Source organism: Camelus dromedarius, chromosome 7 (assembly GCF_036321535.1).
Source record: "Camelus dromedarius isolate mCamDro1 chromosome 7, mCamDro1.pat, whole genome shotgun sequence".
In the NCBI taxonomy this organism is placed as follows: Eukaryota; Metazoa; Chordata; class Mammalia; order Artiodactyla; family Camelidae; genus Camelus; species Camelus dromedarius.
The window spans coordinates 24,583,406-24,607,684 of record NC_087442.1 but is presented as its reverse complement, the minus strand read 5'-3'; the positions used below and the strand labels follow the sequence as shown (position 1 = coordinate 24,607,684).

The 24,279-nt window shown below is 38.7% G+C and overlaps 1 protein-coding gene across 2 annotated transcripts in view; it reads left to right on the top strand.

The window, feature by feature from the left end:
- The window catches only part of ASB15 (ankyrin repeat and SOCS box containing 15), a 31,779-nt gene extending 11,264 nt beyond the window's left edge, over window positions 1-20,515 (top strand). Inside the window, exons 4-11 of one of the 2 annotated variants that reach the window (XM_010975611.3) lie at window positions 319-371; window positions 462-593; window positions 1,680-1,838; window positions 7,672-7,917; window positions 9,588-9,759; window positions 11,392-11,962; window positions 12,483-12,636; window positions 19,009-20,515. In XM_010975611.3, the coding sequence (XP_010973913.1) occupies window positions 319-371; window positions 462-593; window positions 1,680-1,838; window positions 7,672-7,917; window positions 9,588-9,759; window positions 11,392-11,962; window positions 12,483-12,636; window positions 19,009-19,028 (1,507 nt within the window). In that variant the 3' untranslated portion in view covers window positions 19,029-20,515. Of the gene's footprint in view, window positions 1-318; window positions 372-461; window positions 594-1,679; window positions 1,839-7,671; window positions 7,918-9,587; window positions 9,760-11,391; window positions 11,963-12,482; window positions 12,637-18,338; window positions 18,512-19,008 lie in introns of those variants that run through there. The other variant, XM_010975608.3, reaches the window with a different exon arrangement.
- The last annotated feature ends 3,764 nt before the right edge of the window (window positions 20,516-24,279 follow it).

Sequence of the window (24,279 nt, the reverse complement as noted above, 5' to 3'; positions counted from 1 at the left end):
CGTAAAAATCAGAAAACCTGAACCCAGTTCTTCTGACCCTGACTCCAATTATTTACCTTTTTTTCATTGCCTACAACTAATTTCAGAGAGTGTCACAATCTTCTGTTTTTCATCATCACTAATGCTCTTAGGTCCAGTGTATCATATATATATTCTGGGTCTGACTTTTAGACTTTTACATTTTTAAAGTAGATAAGTGTTGTGTGCATTTCTTGTAGATCTTGACTATTAAAAGCGTGTGCAAAAACTAAATAAGCATTTTGGTTCCTTGAAATATACCATGAATTCAAACACGACTTATTTTTCTTCCTCTGGTAGATTTGTACCACTGAGCGATCAAAACAGAAAGCTTGTGGAGGCCATAAAGCAAGGTAAATGGGTGTATCACTTACAGTGGGAAGGGCTGGAGGTTCCACCTGGCCGAGACAGAGATTTGCTATCAGCCTGTACGTTTAATTTAGGTCACATTCTTGAGCTCCAGGAGTATGTGAAATATAAATATGCATTGGATGAAGCTGATGAAAAAGGATGGTTTCCATTGCATGAAGCTGTTGTTCAACCCATTCAGCAAATACTTGAAGTGGTCCTGGATGGTAAGAGAACATAAAATCCCTTTGACCAAACTGAAGCCAAAATGGAGGGGGTTATGGAGTGTTCCCAATGAACATAATAAGCAAAAAGGAAAAAGTAGAATAAAAGACGATTGGCAATTTGGCAAAATCAGTTCCCATGCCTTAAACTCGGAGTATAAAAACCAGCACATTTTGTGGGGTCCAGGCTTCACCCTTTGCATCCTCCTAAAAATATGGCACAGGTTGATGAGAAGGTGTGATTACCACCTAAAAGTTGATATACAGCATGAATTAATTGATTCAAACATAAAGCTCTTTGCTTTTCAAAATTGGTTTTAAGTTTTCATCCTGAACTATCCCTTGAGTTAAGTTTCCAAAAGATTCTTATATAGTACAATAAGCAGTACTTACAATATCTGTCCTTATATTACATTAATTTCTTCATAATTATTGTGGTAAACTGACCTAGGGTTAAATATTAATAATTTTTATGTTTTAACCCACTGTTTTTCACATCCCAGCATCTTCTAAAACACACTTGAGAGTACCCTGCTTTTCAGCCTTTAGTGTTGCTGTCCAGTTCTGTTGTAAGAGATAATGACAGTTACTGGATAATTAGCTATCCAGCCAGCTAGCCAGCCAGCCAGCTAAAAAAAAATTAAAAATAGCTAGCTAGAGAGATAGATAGCTAGTCAGACAGACAGATATAGAAGATGATGACAGGATACCTTCATTCGAATATTACTCATTCCCACATTCACAGACTTCATTTGACAAAAACTGATTTCAGATATAATTAAAATAACAATACAAAAGACTGTGGAGTTGTTTTACAATTTGTTAAGAAATGAGAATTCACAACCCATTATTTTTAAGAAGCACCTTGAAACATAGATGTTGGTTTTCTAGCTGTCAACTTGATTAGCAAGTTCACACTCGTCTATTTCCGCTCACCATCATTTGCTAAATTTTAATCAACTCTTTTTAGTCTTCCCTTTTTCATTTTTAATGTTGTTCAGTCTAGTGTAATAATATTGCATTGTTCTGATCTATATGACATCCTTTAAGTAAAGATTCTTAACTTTACCCAATGCTTTCGTGTCTCAGCATCCTATCAGACGCTCTGGGAGTTCAAGACCTCTGATGGAGAAACACCCTTGACCTTGGCAGTCAAAGCTGGTCTGGTGGAAAATGTAAGAACTTTACTAGAGAAAGGAGTGTGGCCAAACACCAAAAATGACAACGGAGAGACACCCCTTCTAATTGGTAAATGACCTTTCATTCTAGGACTTGTATAATTTGACAAATAATATTTAATAAGTGTTTATTGGAAATCACTGTGTATTGGCTAAAATTATGTGACCTCATCTCCTTCCATTTCCTGAGGTCCTCCCCTCACCCCCATCTCACCTGTCCTATGATTTTGTTTTCCCATTCCACAAAGGGGACAAACGTGACAGTTCTTTCAGCATCAGTTAATCAGGAGGGATCTGAATAAGGAGTTTTATGAGGCCAGGAGTGCCAGTTCTAAAGGAATGTCCTCTAGGTGGGGTCCAGCTGTAAGGAAGGATGCCTGTGTAAGATGGAGCCTGATATAAGGAAGCAAAAAGTGGATTCCAAAGAGGACATCAGATCCATAGCCGAACAATGGAGCCAAACTGGAAGGAAGGGGCCCCAGCAGAATCTGAGCACACAGGTGCAGCACTGGGCAGTCACCACTGACACAGCAAAGGAATGATGGGAAACCTGAAGGTGTCACTTATCTGTCAGCATCTTCTCAGGCCTGTATATCCCGCTGTGTGTTGACCAGTAAGAATTGGCAGGTCTGTTTGCAGAAGCAGGGAGAGATGAGGTTAACTACAGATGACCAAAGATAACCTTCCTTTCTCTTAGGGACATAGGGTGGTGGAGTCAGAATTTGGGCTTTGGCACCTGAGATCTGTGTATTTATTTTTCCCCCATTTTATTGAGATATAATTGATATATAATGTATTAAAGTATACAACATGATTTAATATATGTATATATTATGAAGTGATTACAACAATAATTTTAGTTAATATACATCACTTCACATGGTTACATATCTTTTTGCTGGTGTTGAGAACGTTTAAGATCAACTTTCTTAGCAACTTTTGAATATACAATACAGCATTGTTATGTGAATGTAAATTCTAGCTGTGGGATTGTCGTCCTGGGCCTCAGTTTCCTATGCAGAATTGTTATAAAAATCAGAGAAAATATGAATACATAAAACTTTCACCACATGGTAGGTGCTCAGGAGAGGAGAGACTTTATATAATAGCGTACGTGTGGCAGGAGGAGGGGGAGGAGCCCTGAGGCTGCTCACCAGCAATCACAGAGGAAGAGGAGAAAGCATCCTGAGCTGGGCTCACAGCTAGTCAACACGACCACAGCTCCTGTTCACGGAGACATCACTAGAATTTTAAAAACAACCTGAATGTTGTTAACAGAAAAAACTTAGGCAAGTCATGAACATCAGTAAAATATTTACATTTGACAACATGAATTCAGCAATGTCAATCCAACCAACATTTATTGAGAAGTCACAGTAAGCCTGATGCTGCGCTGGACAGCCCGGATATAAAGATGAATGGTCGTCCTCCTCTCAAAGAGTCTAGCAGGAGAGCTAGATATGATTGAAACAGAACATTGGTGTTAATAAATGCTATAGCAAAGTGTATATTCAAAATAAGGGGGGTGGGGTATAGCTCAGTGGTAGAGTGTGTGCTTAGCATGCATGAGGTCCTGGATTCAATCCCTAGTACCTCTATTAAAAAACAAACAAACAAACCCAATTACCTCCCCTCCACCAAAAAAGAAAAAAAAAAGTAAATGGGGGCAATAAGGAAGCAGTAAATCTATGAAGCTTTCAAAGAAAGAGATGCTCTTGAGTTGTGACCTCAGGGGTGGAAGAGGGGATCATCAACGGACAGGGGAGGGAAAATCTCCTCGGCAGGGCCTTGGCCCTGGACATAGATGAATCATGTTACTGCACCATAGGGGCATTTGGCCTGATTCCTTCTTACTTATCCTGCCCCACTTCAAAGCTTTCAGCCTTCCAAATTCAGATGAGATCAGACAAACAATCCAGTTATTATAGTTCAGGTACAGGCAAAGCTTCCGTAACAAAGCACACAAACACAGGTACCCAAAGCAAACAAGCAGCAATGACTAAAAAGGAAATACGTTCATTCCTCTTTCATACAACATTTCGAAGATGAGTGGCCCAGCGTTGGCTGGGCCACCATTACACACGACTTTCAGATGCTACATTTTGCAGCTAGCAGGAAGGCAGAAAGAGGCAGCTCTGGGAAAGCATCTTCGCCTTTAAGAAGACGACCAAGACATTGCATCCAGCACTTCTGTCCATATCCTGTTAGTTCAGATTTTGTCACGTAGCCACCCTTAAGGTGCAAGGGAGGCCGGGATATTTAGCCTCTATCTGAATAGACTGTAAACAGCTGAAACCTGGGGGCTTCTAGTTGCTAAAGGAAAATGGGAAACAGAAGTTCTGAGGAAGAGATGGTTGTCTCTGCATACAGTTTACCAGCCTTTATGTCATAATGTAACATGATGCTTTCATAAACAAACAACTCTTTTCCTGAGCAGACTCTACAGATACTAAATGGAGCATTCACCTATGGTTGCTTCACCACCATTAATGTGATCTATTATTTTTGTAAAGGCATATCCCATGGAGTATTTGCAACAACATCCATGTACTTGTTATTGTTTCTATACATGATAGTCTTTGATTTCTGCAAAAAAAGAGACACTTTTCCAGAGTTTGTATACTGTCTCGCTTCACCAGTATAAAACTATTCTCTACTTGCTGTCTTCAATTCACTTAGTTCTTAAAGGACAACTAAGTCATGATTATCACGTATTTGTTCTCTTTTGGCTTCACTTAAATGTTTCTTGAATGCCTAATGCCCACAACAGAGCATTAAGCATTTATATGCATTTCAAAGTTTCATTTGTTGGTTTCTCTACTCTAGGACTAACTGAAGTGTGGGAAAGGAGCTTGATCACTGCATTATCAGAGTCAAAATAGAATTAACATTTGGAAATAATATATTTTAAAACACCAAATGGCAATATCAAAGAGAAGAGAAAAGTCTCATGAAGGAAATGGTCACTTATATCCCTGTCTTCTACATTTCTGGAGAATAGGGACTTCTTCTTGGGTTACCTTCTTCAGGACCTTTGTTGTGGAACCTACATCAAGTCTTTTTTAGGTTCATAGGAAAATGGATCATCCATGGCACTTTCTCAGTTTTTTTCGTGAATTTTGGGGCTACTTTGCAATTTGCTACTCATAGTCTGTTAACTTACAAAAGAGAGATAAGAGAAAAATTGCTGTTCTTTTTATTTCTCTATGTAATGCCATTTTTCTTTTTCTTAACCGGATGCCATCATCTTTGTCTTTATTTATGGAATATCCTTGGATGGCAAAAAAAAAAAAAAAATCACTTTGGTCCCTCCAGGGCCCCCTTTCCCCATTAGACATCTGGGCCCTTATTTACAGTGCTTTGATGTATTACAGTCGTGTTATCCAGTTACTTGCTCAGTGTAGATATCTGATTTGTGATGATCTGAAAGTTATAAAGTGTTTTTTTCATGGGACTCCCTCTCTGCCCACCCCTCTGAAGTTGGTGTCATCTTTCTCCATTGGGAATAGCCACCAAGATTATCCTGGCCAGCGCACCCCACAGTACAGAGGAAGCCAAGGGAGCTGTCTGGCACAGCATCTCAGTTCCACTGCCCTCCGTTTTCCCTCAACATTATGCCCTTTACAGCTCAGTTAAGTTTACTTCCCATATTTTTTCTCACAAATCAATACACATCCTCTTTACTCCATCTCCTCTTTCAATCGTCCAGTCTTTGTCAAGATACTGCAGAAAAACCTCTCTTCCCTATTTGCATGTCATAGGAGTCAGAACAGAACTCACTGCTGACATTAAATAAATTATGAGCAAAACACATATATCCAGAAAGAAAATGACAGAACTATTTATTTTTTAAAAAGAAAAGTGCCAGCAAGCTATAAAGTGTTCAAAAGTGCTTATAACCTATGCAAAATCCTCTAATTCCCTAACTCTTTAACTGAGGCTTGGTTTCCTTTAAGCATTATTTACTTAAGTTACACATGTATGAAATATGTATATATTTATTTCATTAGTTATTTCATTCACATTTTACTTAGTTCCATAACACAAATACTGTGCCTCATTAAGTTTCCATTATTTCAGCCATTTATTGGTTAAGAATGTCTTCGTGGGGGAGGGACTCCCCATGATTTGGATTATTATTTCTATGGGAAATAAAATATATTCTTACTTCAAAAAAGCTAAACTACAAGTAAAGTTTTATTTTTTAAATTAGCTTAAGTTGAATATGTCTTATATATGCTGTTATTTTCTTGAAGAAAAACTAATATCTCGGTGGGGAAAGTATAGCTCAGTGGTAGAACATGCACGAGGTTTCAATCCCCAGTACCTCCATTAAAAAAAGAAAAACCTAATTACCTACCCTCATTAAAAAAAGATTAAAAAATAAAAGGCAAACAAAAACAAACAAAAAGACCAGTATCTCTAATCAACATGTTCCCTGAGTCAGATAAAAAGAGAACAAATCATGAGGGAAGAGGCTCATTTTAATACATTTTTTCTAATAAGTAGAAAAAATGCAGTAGGAGCAAGAAGATAAATGAGGACATGTTGTCTGTTAGTTCGTTTAGCTTAGTGATGTTTGCTTTGCAAGAGCACCGGCTAGGATGAGGTAATTCACTGTAATTAGAGCTGCGAGTGGCAGGTGGGTGATTCAGAGAAAGGCATTTGTCAACAGCCTCTGCTTCAGACAGTGAGCAGGAGAAAAACTGAGATCTCACTGCAGTGATGGCTTGCCTGCCTCCAAATTAAATAGGCAGAGTTTGTCTTCATCCTCCTTTTATGCCTTTTGGAGCCCTTTCCCTGGCCTTGGCCTTGGATCCTTTCTGCACTCGGCCTCCGAGCTGCCCAGGATGTTCTGTGTGCCCCGCCCCACCTTCTCTGCAAAGGCCGAGACTCTGGGTCTCTCTTCAAACAGTACAGGCTTCTTTCCTGGACTGTAAATTGCATAAGTGAGAACGACATCTTTTTCCTGTTGTCCACGGTGCCTAACGCAGTGCCTTTCACACAGCCAGCACGTAGTAACTAAATGAGAGAATGAATGACTGTAAGAGACTAGCATTCATTCTGCTCTGTTCCTTATTAAGATTTTACTTTTTGGTAAAAGAAAAATGCATTAAATCTTCGGGAAGTATTTATATCTAAACTGGGACAATCCATTAATAACTCGAAGTGGAAAAGGACTTTTAACAGTGCAGTTTCAGCTGTTAGAAACAAGCAGGGGCAGGGAGAGACATCCGATTTAGTGAACCTCAGAAAATGTAGTACATTAGTTGTCATGATTCGCCTGGGTAAGAACAACCGACCTACCTGGATTCCAAACGTTCCTTATTGCTAACCTCCCATAAGACTGTGGGAAAGAGAAGTTCATTTGATATTTACTGCTATCTTTGGGTGTGGGGAACTCTATCTAGAGGGAGGAAAAACTTGATAAGCATCATCTACACATGTAGCTCCATGATCCTAGAAGTGGTGAAATCATATTAATGATAATAGTTATCATTATTGAGTGCCTGGTATATACTAAGCATTTTATGTACGTTATTTAATTTATCCAACCAAACAGTGGGCATTATTTTCACTTTGCTGATGAAGAAAGGGAAGTTCAGAAGGAGGATGCACAACATTCTGTCTCAGTGATGTGCGTCTTATTCTCCGTGAAATTCTTACCCCTCCTCAGGCCAGAGTCTTAAAGAAAAGGCAGATCAGCTTGCATGCTTATACTCCACAGTGGAAATTTGGGTATAAGGAATAGAGGGGGTATGAAAATACAGTATTCTCTTGTAGAAGAAAAGGAACCACTAATACCTATTTTGATATCAGATCTGGTCATTGGTTTAATGCCATCTAAGGTATTCCTGTTAATATGCACGCGGTTGACTGTTCTTTTCAAAACCATCTTCAAGCTGTAAAAAAGGGCTCCTATGACATGGTGTCTGCTCTGCTTGAACACAACACCAGCCTGGACCAGCCCTGTGTCAAGCGATGGTCGGCAATGCACGAAGCAGCCAAGCAGGGCCGCAAGGACATCGTAGCTCTGCTGCTAACCCATGGAGGCAGTGTCCACCTGAGAGACGGATTTGGAGTCACACCATTAGGTGTTGCCGCCGAGTATGGTCACTGTGATGTGCTGGAACACCTCATCCACAAAGGTACACGGAAAGAAGCTGCATGGTCCAGATGCGTCCCCTACCTCTCAGATTTCCTTTTCTCCGTTCCTGATTGGATGTAAGATGGGCCATCAGGCTTTTGTAAACAGCCCTCAGTAGCCCCCTGCTGGGTAACTCACTTAAACCCTCTCTATAGTGGCCTACAAATCGGCAGGCCCAGCCCTGACTGCTCTCTCTAGACACAGCCCACTTTTCACACAGATGGCTCATCAAGGTCTCGCACTCATCCTCTCCTAAATTGAATTCATCTTCTTTCACGCTTTTCATTGAATAATTTCTCTCAACGAAGATTGAGAGCTTGGATTTCTCTCTAATTCCTCTATCACCTTCTTTTTCAAATATAGTCAGCTGCCTTGTGCTATAACAACCCCCTCTCACCTGTTCTCACCTTGGCGGTCCCTCTGCTTTGCATCCTCCCATCTTGCCTGGACCAGGGCAGTTGTTTCCTGACCCTTCTCCTGGGTTCCAGTCTCCCCATCTGAGGACCCACACTAACACTGTCACTCAGCTGCTCTCCCTCAGGGTCAGCTACAGTCCTGGAAACTGTACAGAAAATCTTCAGTGGGTCCCTGCGGCCTGCTGGATCACGCACAGGCACCCCCTGCATCACCCTGAGTTGCCTTTCCGGGTTTATCTCTCAGTGCTCCTAATTGTGTATCCTGTGCTCCAGCTAAGTTAGCCTAGCAGTATTCCCAGATATACCCCACATTCCCCCTGTCTGGGTTTGGGCCAGGCTCCTGCCCTCATCTGGAGTACCTTCCAGCACAATTCAGAGTCAATCTCTGGAGATTCTTCCTCCCTGAAGACTTTCCTAATTCTTCCCAACAGATTGTGACATCACCTTCCTTTGAAGCCTCCAAGTGCCTTAAACAACTCAGAACCAGGAATTAAGAGACTGACTTAAATTGCCATCTGCCACTTCCTCGTTGTCTGACCCTCGCCTAGTTACTTAAACATTTATTTCTCTTACTCGTCTGTAAATAAAGGCTACCTCCACATAATCCTCAAGGCTCCTCTATGGGGAAAAGACTAACATTTCTGAGGAACCCCCTCCCCAAAATGCAACTTCATTTAATTATCAAATAAGCCATATTCTCTAGTTTACGGATGAGGAGTTGGAGGTTCATAGCCATAAGTCGCTCACCCCAAACTCTCCCAGTCAGCAACAGACCGCTTTCCCCTACGTCATGCCTTCTAGTCCGGATGTCACTTGAATATTACATGGTTTGTGTTCTTTGATGATATTTGGTTTCATTTCCCCTCTAAGCTTCTTAAGATAGATTTATTCATCTTAGATTTTCTGCCGGGTCACACACAGTAGTCGCACATAGAGGGCAGTTGATAAATATTTGTTGAAATGAAACAGAGTGTCACCTGCTGTCTTTAAAAGTCTAACTATACCTTTTTCTGGCAGCATTTGCCTGTCGTGGAAATGGACTTGTCGATTTCTCCAGTGTTCTTGTAATGGAAAGATTTTCTGACAAGTGAAACATGATGCATGATTGTTTACTGAAAAGACAGAACACAGATTTCTTAATTCTGTACTTTTACTTTTAAGTCTTAGCCAGAAAGGAAAACAGCAGGTTATTTTTACGGGGACTATCTTGACAATCAGTCCAGTTACCACTCTGCCACGTGTTTTATACTGCCAGGAGGTGACGTGCTTGCTTTGGCGGATGACGGGGCATCCGTGTTGTTTGAGGCAGCAGGAGGGGGCAACCCCGACTGCATCTCCCTCCTGCTGGAATATGGAGGAAGTGGAAATGTACCTAACAGAGCAGGGCATCTTCCTATACACCGAGCTGCCTACGAGGGACATTATCTGTAAGTAATAAATCATAAGATGATCATTTCAAGTTGAAAAATACAAAACGATATATACAGTATAATCCCAAATTTGTCTGCACACCTCTCAAAATCCAAAAAGAAAAAGGCAAAATGTTCGTAAGTTTTGTATATCTAAATATTTCTTTGAGTTTTCCCCTTTGTTTTATATCCTGTACTTAATAAAATTTCCACATTGAATTTATACTATACTTACAATGAAAAGAGATTTTCTTTTAGAAGAAAGTAAGTTATAAGTGGGAATTCTGCACAAGCCACCCAAATGTACCTTTCTGGTTTTTTAAAAAATATGTTTAGCAAAGAGTTACAGGGCTTCTAAAAATTGCCCCTTTGGCAAAGGATTAAAATTTGTAACAATACTATCAGTATTAGCCCAATTTTACCAATACCTATAGATATTATAACATAATAATATAATTATAATATAATATAATGTCAAATTTATCCTTGAATAAAGAAGTTTTATTATAAATTTAGATTTATTTATTCCCAAAAATTGGTTGAATGTATTTTTGAATTACAAAATGCGCCATGACCAACACATCAATAGAAATCTATAATCATTATACTAAACTACCCATCATGAAAGGTTGGTTTTTGGCAATTGGATATGTTTCCCAAGTTCAAAAATTTTGACATCATTAGCCCTTATCACTTTCAGTAGTGGCAGTGGCTAAGTGGCCAATGATGCGTAATTGATGCTGAGTGGCACGTTGTTCAAGTTTAGCTGGATTTACTCCCAGTGTTCATAAATTCACACGTAGTAGCTCCAAATTAGGCACAGGAGATCAAGTTATCCCCACCTGTGGCTCTCATACATGTCCAGTCGGTAAATCAAGTGAGAAATTCACAACTAACGTAACAAACATGAGCTGTAGTTAGTTATCTGAATGGGACTGATGTAAGGTCGAGGAAACGGTAGAGACTCTTCTTGTTACTGATAATTCAATTTCAAAGAATATGGAAGCAGTCAGGATGTCCATGGCCAGTATTAAAGCATAGGTTGCGCAGGAAGCAGTGAAAGAGGAGTAACAAATGAGAATTCAAGAGACCTGAATTCTAGTCATTGCTCCACATCTGTGCGACCTTGGACAAATCATTTCATTTCTCAAGACTTCATATGGCTCTTCTGTTACATAAAGGGATTGGGCCAAGTGATGTCCAAGGTCACTTCCAGCTCTAACTTCTGTGACTCCATGACTCTAATGGTCAAGAGTATGAAGCAATCTTCTATGGCATCAGACGGGCTTGCTTTTCTATTTTTTTTTTTTTTTCATTAAAGAGCATTGGTTGATTATAAATATTATGGTGTTCAGAGAAGAGTTGGAAAATGGTGAGGGTTCCTGAGGAACCACAATTCTAGGACCAAACATGTAAGATCCAGCATGTTCCCCAGGAATATTTAGAATGGGAAGAAGCTAAATCAAAACTAAATTCCATTAAACTGAATGGTAGTAAGTCAATGGACAAACGTTAAGTGTTTTGTGTAAGATTATCTAGAGAAAATACAAGAAATTAAACAAAATGAATTCTTTCGTCTAGTGAGGAAGCTGACTTACTTAATTTCTTGATTTTCTCCATGCCATGTGGATATTCGATTTTTTTTTTCAGTGCACTGAAATATCTTATTCCAGTAACATCCAAAAATGCAATCCAGAAAAGTGGGATGACACCAATTCACTCCGCAGCAGATGGACAAAGTGTACAGTGCCTAGAACTGCTTATTGAAAATGGTTTTGATGTCAATGCCCTGCTTGCGGACCACATTTCCGAGAGCTACGACGATGAACGGAAGACTGCGCTATATTTTGCTGTTTCTAATAATGACATCCACTGCACAGAACTCCTTCTGGCTGCAGGTGCAGACCCGAACCTCGATCCCCTCAACTGTCTACTTGTGGCAGTGAGGGCCAATAATCATGAAATTGTCCGGCTGCTTCTCTCCCACGGAGCTAACGTCAACTGTTATTTTATGCATGTGAACGACACTCGCTTCCCCAGTGCCATTCAGTATGCCCTAAATGACGAGGTGATGCTGAGGCTGTTGCTGAATAATGGCTATCAGGTGGAGATGTGCTTTGAATGCATGCACGGGGACATCTTTGGAAATTCGTTTGTGTGGTCGGACATAGAGGAAGAGGTACTGCCGGGATGGACATCTTGTGTCATAAAAGATAACCCGGTGAGTTACATCCCTCTCTTCTTCCTACTGGGTCATCATCCGAATGTTTGCTCATTTAGGGATGTTAGAAGAAAAGAAAAATCAACTCCAACTTTTGTATTTTTCTTGTTCTTGAGTTTTGCTTGTAGTGATATGAGGAAATAAGCATAAAACTAGGCCAAAAAAAAAGACTGTATTTTTCTTTAATTGGAAACTGAATGTAGAAGAATGTGAAAATGTATGCAATTAATAATTTATGCTTATTTGGTGGAATACTGGGGCTAGAAGCATGGAAAGAAGGATCACGGAAAGTAGCATGATTCTCCCATGTAATGTTGAGTACAATCACATCAAAACCATGCATGCATCAGGGCTCATAGTTGCACAGAAACAGGCAGCTTATTTTTCTTTTTTGTTCGTTACAAGGAGGGTATTTTTAGTTCCTGTAAAAAGACAAGGATAGTAATTTTTCATAACAAAATTGTTTGTGTATGTGATATATTAAAAGTACTGCTAAATTAAATTTTATCGCTTCTTTCAGTTCTGTGAGTTTATTACAGTTCCGTGGATGAAACACTTGGTAGGCAGCGTTATTCGTGTATTAATAGATTACATGGATTATATCCCTCTGTGTGCTAAGCTGAAATCGGCACTAGAAGTACAGAGAGAATGGCCAGAAATCCGTCAAATACTAGGTAAAAGCACAAGTTTTGCCTACAAAAATTTTTATGAAGAATGTATATAGGGGAAGTTTCTTAATGTCGTCTTTGATACTTTTTCAGTGCTACCTTATTTTCAGAATTACCTGGTTTTTTAAAAATCATCCTTAATACTTCCTCTGATGTAAGATACTAATTTCTTGCTTTTTTTTTTTTTTGATACTTTCCAACTCTTTAACTGTGTATTGAATAACACTATAACTATTTTAACATTCTGACTAGAACTCATTTTTTAAAAGTATCAAGTATATAGATTGTAACCTCCATGTGGGCAGGCATCTGTTTTGCTTATTTCCGTATTCTCAAGGCTTGGCATAATGCCTCGATACTCAGTAAATACTGAGTAAATGAACGAATGGAATGAATTAGAATCATCCCTTTTGATATGCTCTCCCTGGGTCTTTACTGACAAATTCTTACCATCAAAAACCTATTACAAGCAGGCCATTTGTATTCTCTAGCTTGAAGTTTAGTTATAATCATAAAAGTGAATCCTACCATAAAAATTTCAATACGATGTATCTAAAATTACTCCAAATACAAAGAGAAATTAGAAAAAAAAATAAATTGGAAAAGTTTTCTCTTTCAACATATGAGTTTGGAAAATGAGCTTTCAAAACCTACTTGGACATCAATTTCATAGAGCCTAAAGAAGCATCATAGAACTTGACATTGCATTTAAATATTCTGGCACTCTGAATACACCTAAATCAGCCTTGAATGGGATAACAAAACCACAGCAGCCTTTTCTTTAGGATCAGGCAAATTTTATGCAAAGTAGCAGATTATATTTTATAGTCAAGAAGATGAAACTGAAGTGTTGAACTGGTTCATGTACCATGTTCGTTACATATAAAGTTCTATAAAAAGAAACGTGAATGATATAGTGGTCTTCATCTAAGCTCTTTGTTTCAATCAGAGTCTCACACATTAAAGTGTACAATCGGAATCTGGACTACTCTGACCACGATAGCAGAAGATGTAGATGGGCAGAGGGATGGAGACTTTGATTGGCTAGAGTGATAGTTCAGCTTAATGCAGATTTGGAGGTAGGCTTGGATTTTCCTCAAATGGCTCTTCCCCTGGAACTAAAACAGGAACCTTAGAGAACCTAATGGGTAATATTGTACTGTGAACCTAGAAATTGATCTCTGGGGTCAGACAGACTTAGAATGGGATGGGACTCTGTAGGATTGCTCGGCTGTAGAGTGCATATGTCAATCAGGGCTGATATTTTCATAGAAACAGCAATTTATTGTATCATTTTTGTTTCACTGAGGGGAGGGGAATTTTTTTATTTATTGTTAAAAGACCAAGATAGACATACTAACTATGTGACTTTCAGCAAGTTACTTATTCTTTTTATGCCAAGGATTTTGCACTGCAAAATGGGGCTCGTATTTACCTTATAAGGTAGTTGTGGGGATTTAAAGAGATGATACATGTAAGGTGCTTAGCTTAATGTCTACAACATTGAGAACACTTAATAAATTTAGCTATTTTTAAAACTAAATGATTAGTATTTTTTATGGTGATTCCAAGGATTGAACCCAGGACCTCATGCATGCTAAACACGCACTCCACCACTGAGGTATACATCCCCCAAATTATTAGTATTTTTCTGTTACTTTTATTACATGGTAAGTTTATATGAAGTATCTGAAATGTATATGTAAAGCATGTCATGAAATCCCCACGACTTGTAGATTAGGTGTTATCATTGCTAATTTTCATAAATAAAAACTAAGGCTAAGGGGGAATTACAGAATAATTTGGACCCTATGAAGTCTTGAAACTGGCCCGTCAGGGCTCCCTTTCTGAACCAAGGCCCACATTGGGAGTAAAGTCAAAATCAAGTAGGACTGAGATGTGAGAGTCCACATAAACGTGGTGGGCCGCAAAGAGAACCAGGAAACCTCAGGGAGCAGCCACCATATTCTGGCTCATTGCAAGATGACAACAGTATAGGGAGCTCCGTAAAGTTAGAAGAGCTATCGTGAAACAAGCATGCTTCCAGAGATTCACATAATAATGAGCAACAGGAAAGTAACCCAGTCAAATCCCGTATAAACTTATTATAAGAAAAAATAGAAAGAGGAACAGAATAACATCCCCACAGAAAATAAAAGCACAGAAAGACATGCCCTTAGAACAGATTAAAACTGAAACCCTGTTTCAAAACAAGCTAAAAGGCATAAGGAAATGACGTAAGACATGAAAGAACGACACAACTCAGAATTAGAAAAATTCAGAAATGAGGTAACAGAACTGAGGAAAGAATTAGAAATAAAAAACAAAAAATTAATTACAAATATGAGGACTGAACTGGAATGAAAGCAAGAATTAATAATGCAATAAATAATACCTCAGGAGAAATAGAAGATGAAATGGAAGGAAATTTTAAAAATAAAATAGGAATAAAAGAATAGATAAAAAAAAAAAGGATTTGAAAGACAGTGACAGATATTGAACACAGGCAAGGAAAAGAATTTCCTGAAAAGGAAAACCAAATCAAAGGAATGGAACAAACACAAAAACTTGTATTTCAAAAAACTTTCTGTAATAGAAAAAGAAGGATTTGAAACTGAAGATTACAAATTGCTATATGAGAACAAGTGATTTATAAGGGGAAAAAAGGATGCTCTCAAACAATATTACTCTTCTGATCACCTTCTCAAGAATCTACTCAAAAATAAGCTTCAGAGAAACCAAAATGACTAACGAGATAATGACACGAGGACTAGTAGTCAGCATTAAACCGAACACCAAGACTAAGTGAGAGTTACAATGGAGAAGAAATAATATATAATGGTTATACCATCAGATAGTGTCAATATGACACAACTATTTTAAATGGGAGGAAAATGGAGAGAGCACACACACAGACATTTTTCACAGAGCTCAGAAATTTTACTGGTGTTGGCATAATATTAACATTGTTATGCTGAGAATGAGGAATGTAGTCAGCACATAGGATACTCTAATTCTATTATTCTTTGCATCCTTGAGAACCAGGATTGCCAGTGTGGAAGAAAGGAAATACAGATGTAGTATGGAAGCCCTTAAAGAAAAATTCTGAAGTTCTGAATTTGAATTGGAACTCCCAATGTGAACTCATAAACTATTTTACCTTGAAAGCATATGTGTGTGTGTGTATCTGTCTACAAAAAAGACTTAGAAATAATGAGAAGCCCAGTAGCAATGAGCATCCTTAGCACCCAGACTGTGGCTTTGAAGTACCACTTCCTAGAAAAAGAAACCAGAGTTTCTTGGAGAAATGGACGATTTTAGATCTGGGGAAGGAAGTATGCAAGGTGAGTCGGGTGTATCCGGTCATGCCAGATAACAAGGAACTCTCACAGACTACCAGAATCATGTCCAAAGAATTCAGGAGCCAGCTCGAGGCTCCCATTGGTCAAAGATGGGACAATTTAAACTTTGAAAGAATAATTATTTCAGTGAACTGAAACCAGTTAAATATGTTTAAATGTGTTATTTTAAAAATTGATCAGGTCCACAGGATAAGAAAATCAATTCATCGTCTTGAAAATGAATGAAGGAAAAGAGTCAAGCATTTATTCTGCCTTATGTATATGATTTGTGCCACCAGTAACCAAAGAATACATGAGCAAAAGTATCCTTTTATACAAATATTCCAAAGAAGAAATAAAAAAAGATATGATATAATTAGATGCCACCATTTTGCAGCCCCCAGTAAGCCCATGGATGTGATCAATGAGCATCAGTTGCTGCTTATATCCCATGACGTGGCCTGTGGTGAAAGAATGCAGCACCAGCTATAGTTTTGCCAAAGAGATCAGCCCTGAGTCTGATCAAGCCTCTGGATCCAGCTATCAGTCTGCAAGTAGACAAGGCAGTTGGACATGGAACCACACCATAAAAATCCAATCAGCAAAAATCAGGCTGTGAGAAATGACAGCATTTTAGATCTTCAAAGACTAGTTGAAAGGAAGAGAAGGGTCTGGAAAGAAGAACTTGCAGATTAAAATAGACTTAAAGAACATAACAGATTTTAAATATATATATATAAGGAAGTGATTACTGTCAAAGTCAGAATAGTAGTTCCTTATAGGGGAGGAAGGAATGCAGTTTGGGATGGATTGTGGAGGGAATTCTGGGGTGGCTAAGGAAGTCCTTCTGTTCATGACCTGGGAGTTGATTAAAGATGTTCACCTGATAATCACTTATAATAACTTGAGAAACTATATGTTTGTGTCGTTGTTTTATCTATATTTTATTTTACAATAGAAGAGTTAAAATATTTTGGATATTGTAAAGGAAAAAAACCCCTAATGCTTAGATAAATTAATTTCCCAAAGTTATAAACATAAAAAATAAATAATTTGAACGCCTTGTCTGTCTCACTTCAAAACACAGGCGCTTTCTTCAATACCACTGTGCTTCCCGTCATAGAATAGATTTTGCTTCTAATTGGTAATTAATTATTCTGTGTTTGTATTGCAAAAGAACAATCAATTCTTATGACTTTGGGAAAGCAATTCAAGTAAGAATTTTTGTTGTTGTTGTTTCAGTCATACGTCATTGCAACTAGTTAAGTCAGTCGGTTGCTATGAGTATGGTTCACCACTGGATGTCAGGATTCCTCCAGGTATACATAGGGCAGCGTATTATCAGGGAAAAAAAATAAAATGGTAATTTAAAAAAAAAAAAAAAGCTGGGTTTATTCTGCCCATTTTGGTCACAAAAACTTTGCCTCACTAGTTTTTGAAAAACACTTTTAATTTTTTTCAAGATAATTTAAATGTTTCTAATCTTGACTGTAACTGAAACGTGATCTTTTATTATTGAATTGAGTTCACATTATTGAATGTACCAAGCACTTTTCTATACTCTACATGAATTGATTTGTTTGATCTTCTATGAGGTGGGTCCCATTGTTACCCACATTTCACAGATGAGAATCCTGAGACCACAGAGGCTAAGTAACTTGTCCAAGGTCATACAAATACTGCCTGGCAGAGCCAGGATTTTAAAGTCCAAGCTGTCCAAGTCCAGAGCCCACATCCAAGCTGGTATGCAACGCTGCCTCTTCATTAGCTCGTGTTGCTGGGATAATAGATCAGGACTGTAATTATATTGTAGCTGATGTAAGAGTGGAAAATAAAGACTGGCACCAGATATTTGAATAACATTCATAGATTTTATTGAAAATATAAAATGTCTAGGTATTAGACATGAAACAAACCTAAGACTGAATCATGGACATATGGAATCATTTGCATCAGATGTTTCACAGATAATTATTCATCAGAAAGATTGGTAGGAGAGAGAGGAAGTACAGAAGTCTATCTATCTCTAAAATACTCATTTTAAAAAATAAATAGGAGAGTTGAGCATTAACTTTCTTCAATCAAGTCCATTCATTCATTTAACATATTCTAGTTGAAGACCCCTTAGGAGCCAAACTCTCTTCCCTGACACAGAGGGAGATTGTCTGCCTCTGTGGAGCTTACATTCTAAACGAATGGTCTGGAAGGCTTAACTGCAATTTGAATTTTACTTGAAGTCAACAGTTGCTAATGTGCGCATGCCTGTTTTTCAGAATGACGCTATTAATACTGTTCTCAATCTCTCTCTTAAAGGTCGATCCATTAATATGGTTTTCATGTTTTGCTTGCTTTTCCTACCCACTTTAGAGAATCCTTGCTCCTTAAAGCATTTATGTCGGTTAAAAATTCGAAGACTTATGGGACTCCAGCGACTTTGCCAGCCAGCCTCAATGGAGAAGCTCTCTCTACCACCAACTATTCAAAGATACATATTATTTAAAGAGTATGATCTCTATGGACAAGCGCTAAAATTGCCATAATTTAAAATAGTATTTTAAAATATCTTTAAATGGGATTCCCTCAGAATTTCTTGGCATCATTTCACATCCTTTCGTGTATTTAAATCCATTGATGATTTTATAACTGGATCCTGTGTTCTTATAGGAACACCGTATTTGACATCTCTAAAGACCTTAACATTGTGATTTTTTTAAGCTAGTCAGTATTTTGTATTTGAATCTCTATTGATTATTTTTGCTTGCAACAAGTCTTCAAACTCTCCCTATCAAGTCTCTCCTATGTTTATAAAACAACCATTTTCTCCACATCTCCAGCAGGTTGCTGGCCCATTCTCTCCTGTCTTTTATCACCGCCCTGTGTAAAAGAGCCCCTTCCTGTCTGCAGATTCGCACACTGTCATCTGGCTTCTGCTCCCTCACTGCCTTTCTCAAGGCCCTTAATAACTTCCTTGTTGCTAATTTCAACGAGTGTTCCTACCTCCCTGACTCTCTGTCTCTGGCTTCTTTCTCATCTCCAGCCAGCCCTCCCTTTGTCTGAAGTCTCTTTTTATGCTGTGTTCTCCTGGACATTTTGGACATTTCATCCATGTCCGTGGTTTCAGTGACTGTCTACATGCTGTTGACTGTAAAACTTATACCCGAAGTCCAGCTCTTTCTCCTATGCGCTTGAGCCGTAAGTAGACAATTGGCCTAAAGGACATTTGAATACAAAGATACCTCAAATTCAGCAGGTCCTGAAATGAACTCACTGTCTTCCTCCACTAAAGGTCTCCTTCTCTTACATTCTCTAGCTCAGTAGTTAACCTGGTTATCAATAGTTAACCCAATTATCAAGTCAAAAGCCTGGACATCAGCCTTGCCTATCGGTTTTCCTTACTCAACAGAACAAATCACCAGACCCTGGTCAGTTTACTTCATGAAGTCATCTTCTTTGCCTCAGGTTCACTGAGTCAGCCCCATACCGGCTGTTACCAGCTTTCTTCCTGGGGGACTGCAGTGCTGCCTACCTGGTCTTCCTCCCGGCTGTCTTGCCCCACCCCACGCACATTCTACACCACATCCTGGAGTGATCTTTCACAGATGTAAGCAAGTTTCAGTCCCCTGCTTAAAACCATTCCCACTGCTCTTAGGATAAAGTCCAAAGGTCTTCCATGGCCCTTCGTGATCTAACTCTGTGACTTTCTCCTTAGACTTCTCTCTTAATGTCTCCCTTACCATATTAAACACCTTTTGTAAGTTTACTCTTTGAACAGTGATTTTCGATTTTATACATCGGTACTTTTTGTTTTACTAATTTTAAAAATTGGGACATCTATTACATCTACTTTTGCCTCTGTCATTTCACAAAAGAGGGGCCATTTTAATGCCACAAAATGGGGCTGCCTTAAACTCGATTATAAAAATTGAGTGACTTGAGCTTTGGAAAGACTTAGTAAACTGTCTTTATTTTCCCACTGCTGGGTGAAAATCTCGTTCTGGCCCAACAAGTCTCTGAAGCCTTTTGTTTGGGAAGCACTGTTGTAGAAGAGACCAGGCTCTCTTACACCTCAGGGTCTTTGCATTTCCTTCTTCTTCTGCGTGGAATCCTCTTTCCGCCTCCCTTTTCCCTTCTCCACCCTTTATCCTACAGGTTTCAGCTTAGATGTTCCTTCCTCTAGGATGGGAGGCCCCAGTACTTCTCATGCTGTATCATAGGTGCTTGTGTTCCCATCCATCTGCCCCACTAGACTGTAAGCTCTCTGAGGGCAGGGCCTATGTCTGACTTATTTTGCAGTGTTTTTTAAGGCCAAGCACATTCCCTAGAGCACAGAGAGAGTTCCAAAATTATTAATTGAATATATTGAATGAGTGAATGTTATATAAGTCCCAGACAAAAGTAATCAGTCACCTCATGGTAAAATGATAGTTTTGAATCACTGAATTGATACGTAGCCTGAATAATGTAATGACTTAGATTCACTTTTCTTAGATTTTTTTTATAGTTATTTTATCTTAAGAGTTATTGTATTCTTTCAACAGTAATACCTCACCGGTTTATGAACTTTTCAAATTGTATTTACCTTTAGTTATCTTTGAAAGATAACTAAGTATGAAAAAAAAAACTGTTTAAGTAGAGCTATGGTTTTAACTGCTTGTATTCCCTAAAGGGTATATTTGTATATAAATTAAATTCTAATATATTTAATTAGAACTATAATGTTTTAGGTATGGGATTTCACAATTCCTCTGTTGCTGTCTGACTTGTGGCTAAAATGCATTGTTATCTACAAATATTACTCTAAATAAATAAAAACTAATAATAAGGATGCAAGTGTGCCATAAGATGCTTCAGATATTAAATAAACTCCACTAAAGTTTGACATTTTCTTTAATGTGTTTTATGTAAACATATTCAAGAAATGCTTGAATGTAAAGATACAAATCCACTGCACATGCTATGGGTTGAAAGTGATCCTCTTGGTATTTGTGAAGCAGAAGAAAAACATATCCTATGAAACTGAGGCAATCACTATATCCAAAAGGGATCTGACCTTTTTATTATCACAGTTTGAAATTTTCTAGCAGTGTTTTTGCTTTTGGGGTAGGCTGGAGGGTAAGGGAATTAATTTCTCTCTAACTAGGACTCTGTTTCTCCCAGAACATGTCACTCTATCTGGGAGAGGCAACAGCTGCTCCTCCCCAGTGAGCCTCAGGAGACGCCAAACATTCTCCAGTGGTGTCTGTTTAACCACTATCATGTTTAATCAACATGATGGAGTTTTGATGATACCTTCTCATGCTGCCAAGATGATCATGGCTGTTTTGGTAACTGTGGATTTTGTTTTGTATCATACAGAGGCTCCCTGGGTGGAAAGAAGCAGGTATGGCCTCTTATTTGAGTGTGTTCTGTTTCGATTTTCAGTAGGCGATCTTTAAAGCGCATTTCCATTTCCGACTTACAATCATTTCATAAGCACATTGAAGGATAGGATTTAATTGTTTTAAAGAGTCACATGACCTGTTTCTGGGCTGAGGATGACAGTGCAGAAGATGTGAAAACAATTGTGTAAATGTCGTGCAGCAAATATTTGCAGGTAACACTCCCTTTGATGCAGGTTTTTGAAAAATCAGTACGTATGGGTTAGACAGCATAGAAACTAGAAAAAAGATGGAGTATTTTATGACATAGAGAACATGCTTAAACCTTGTCAATGACCTTATCAGATATACCTACCTAAATGTGTGGTTGATGTCCTGTAACTCTTACATATGCAGTCACCTTCCAAATCAGAAATTATTTAGGATATATAAAAAACTCTAACCTGCTTCAAGTTAATGAAACAAAACACTCCATGCAGATATCCATACTTTTATACACACATGTACATATACATAACATACCCACATCTATTATACATGCAAATATGCATGCGTTACAGTGCAACATGTTACAGGGCCATATAACACAGTAGGTAAGAACATAAACTTTGTAGCCAAACAGAACTGAGTTTCAGCCAGGCTCCACCAATTATTAGCTGCTTGATTTTTTTTAAAAAAGAAATATTAGCCTTTAATGAAAATTAAAGCCACAGTGAACTATTACTACACATCAATTATAATGGAAAAAAAAAAAAAGGAACCCTGACCATACAAATACAGTGTGTAGGCAAGGATCCAGGGCAACCAGAACTCCTGTACAGTGCCTATGAGAATGAAAAATGGTGCTTAGCTGCTTGATTTTGAACAAGACACAAGATAAGTGTATACACACTATATCTTACATGGAGTAAGTGCATGTGAGACTCGAACTCTCATTGTTGTTACAGAGTGGCAGTGCCGGTGGTAGAGATGCCAAGATCAAGAACCTTGGTCTTACGGTACAAGTCTGCAGGTTATCATGCTTAGATGGGAAAATATGGAAAAGGAATGACAGATATGTACACGGCATCTCACTGCCATCTCTCAATACCTGGAGAAAATTCACAGAATGAAAACAGCAGAGAACCACCTCAGCCCATAAAACCCCACATCTGCTCTTGCTTAGTAAAACCCTAATGATCGGTCGTCAAAAGGCGAGAAAGGGCTTCTCAGGGAGAAGGTGTGTGGAAGGACTAGACTTATCTGACCTCAGCGGCCTGTGTTGTGTAACCTCATGGAGTGCTAAAGATGTCTGGGGATTTGCTGTTTTTGGAGAGAGACAGACTAGTCATTTGAATCTGGGCACTGGGAGTACCTGAGTTCGAATGTTGGATTGACCAGTGATCCCACTGAAGGCACTTGGTGGGTACTCACATTCTGTGCTTCAGATTCTAGTAAACGAGTGACAGCTATTTCTCTTGCCTTGGAAGTCTTCCACCCTGGGAGGTCCCAATGACATTCAAGATAAAACTTCTTGGAAGCAGCCCATGGTGTTGGATAAGGCAGTCGGTGTGGAGGGTGATAAAGGTGATACTAACTTGAGGATTGAGTGGGTGTGAGATACCAGTATCCGGTTCTTTTTGTTTGAAGCAAAATCTGCACTGGCTTCTCAAAAAACTATTTTTCACACCTTGTGGGAGTCAAAGAACTAGAAGTGACATTCGTGTGGTCAACAATCTATGATCCTGAATGTCTGAATAGCTCTCGTGATCTAGTTACGCTAACTGGTTTAAGATTGTTTTAATGAAGTGACAATGAATCACCTTTGATTGGAAGATGGTAACATGTGCTTGGACTTTAACTCATTGGAAACCCCTCAACCTGGACTCAACTCTGCCTTGCAACCCTCTTACTAGGGACCTGCCTTTCATAGTCATCTGAGATACCCAAGAGATGAAATTGAACCTGTAGGTCAGAGGATGCCCTGGTTAAATCTGAACTTCAACTATACTGAGTTTGACTTTCTACAGTGATTCTAGGATATTTGATGAACCTCTCTTTAACAGGAAATAAAGTCTTTTATTTGACAATCAAAAGTAAGGCTTAAAACACAAGTGAATTGAAGAGAGGTAAAATAATATCAAAACTTCTCTAAATAACAAGCTTTGATAGGGGAAACAAGGTGAGAACCCCAGGTCTACAGAAGGACAAGGGTAGATATTTCTTATAGATCATTTGTTCTATGAACGTAGAAAGAACCTTAAGAAACAACTTGTTCATTTTAATAGGTTCTGGCAAGATGGCTTCAATAACAATGCCTTTCAACTGTCCTGTTTTACAGTTCACAAGGCATTCCACATACACCATCTCACTTGATTCTTACAACTACTGTAGGAACACAGCAGGGAAGGGGTCCATTAACTCTGCTGTCTAGATAAGGACATCACCTTTACAGTTAACTAAGACAGCAAATGCCAGAGCTAGGATGTGGTCTTGGAGTCCTGACTCCACATCCCAAGCTGTTTCCACCCCATCATTTTTAGTTCAGATTAGGAGGGCATCATCATCCTGAATAGCCCCAAAGTGGGAACAATTCAAATGCTCACCAAGTGGTGAATGGATAAACACAATATGGCCCATGTTCACCATGGAATACTATTTGGCAACATGGTACAACATGGATGGATCTCCAAAGCATTATGTTAAGTGGAAGAAGACAGACAGAAAGGAACACTACTACATGAGTCCATTTATATAAAACACCCAGACAAGGCTACTACATAGACAGAAAACAGATGAGTGGTTGGTTGCCTGGGGCATGGTAGGGGGTGGGAACAAAGCTTGAATGCAAATGGGCACAGGGATCTTTCTGAGATACTAGAAGCGTTCTAAAATTGGATTGTGGGGATGGTTGCACAATTTGGTACGTTTAAGGAAAGGGTCATTGAACT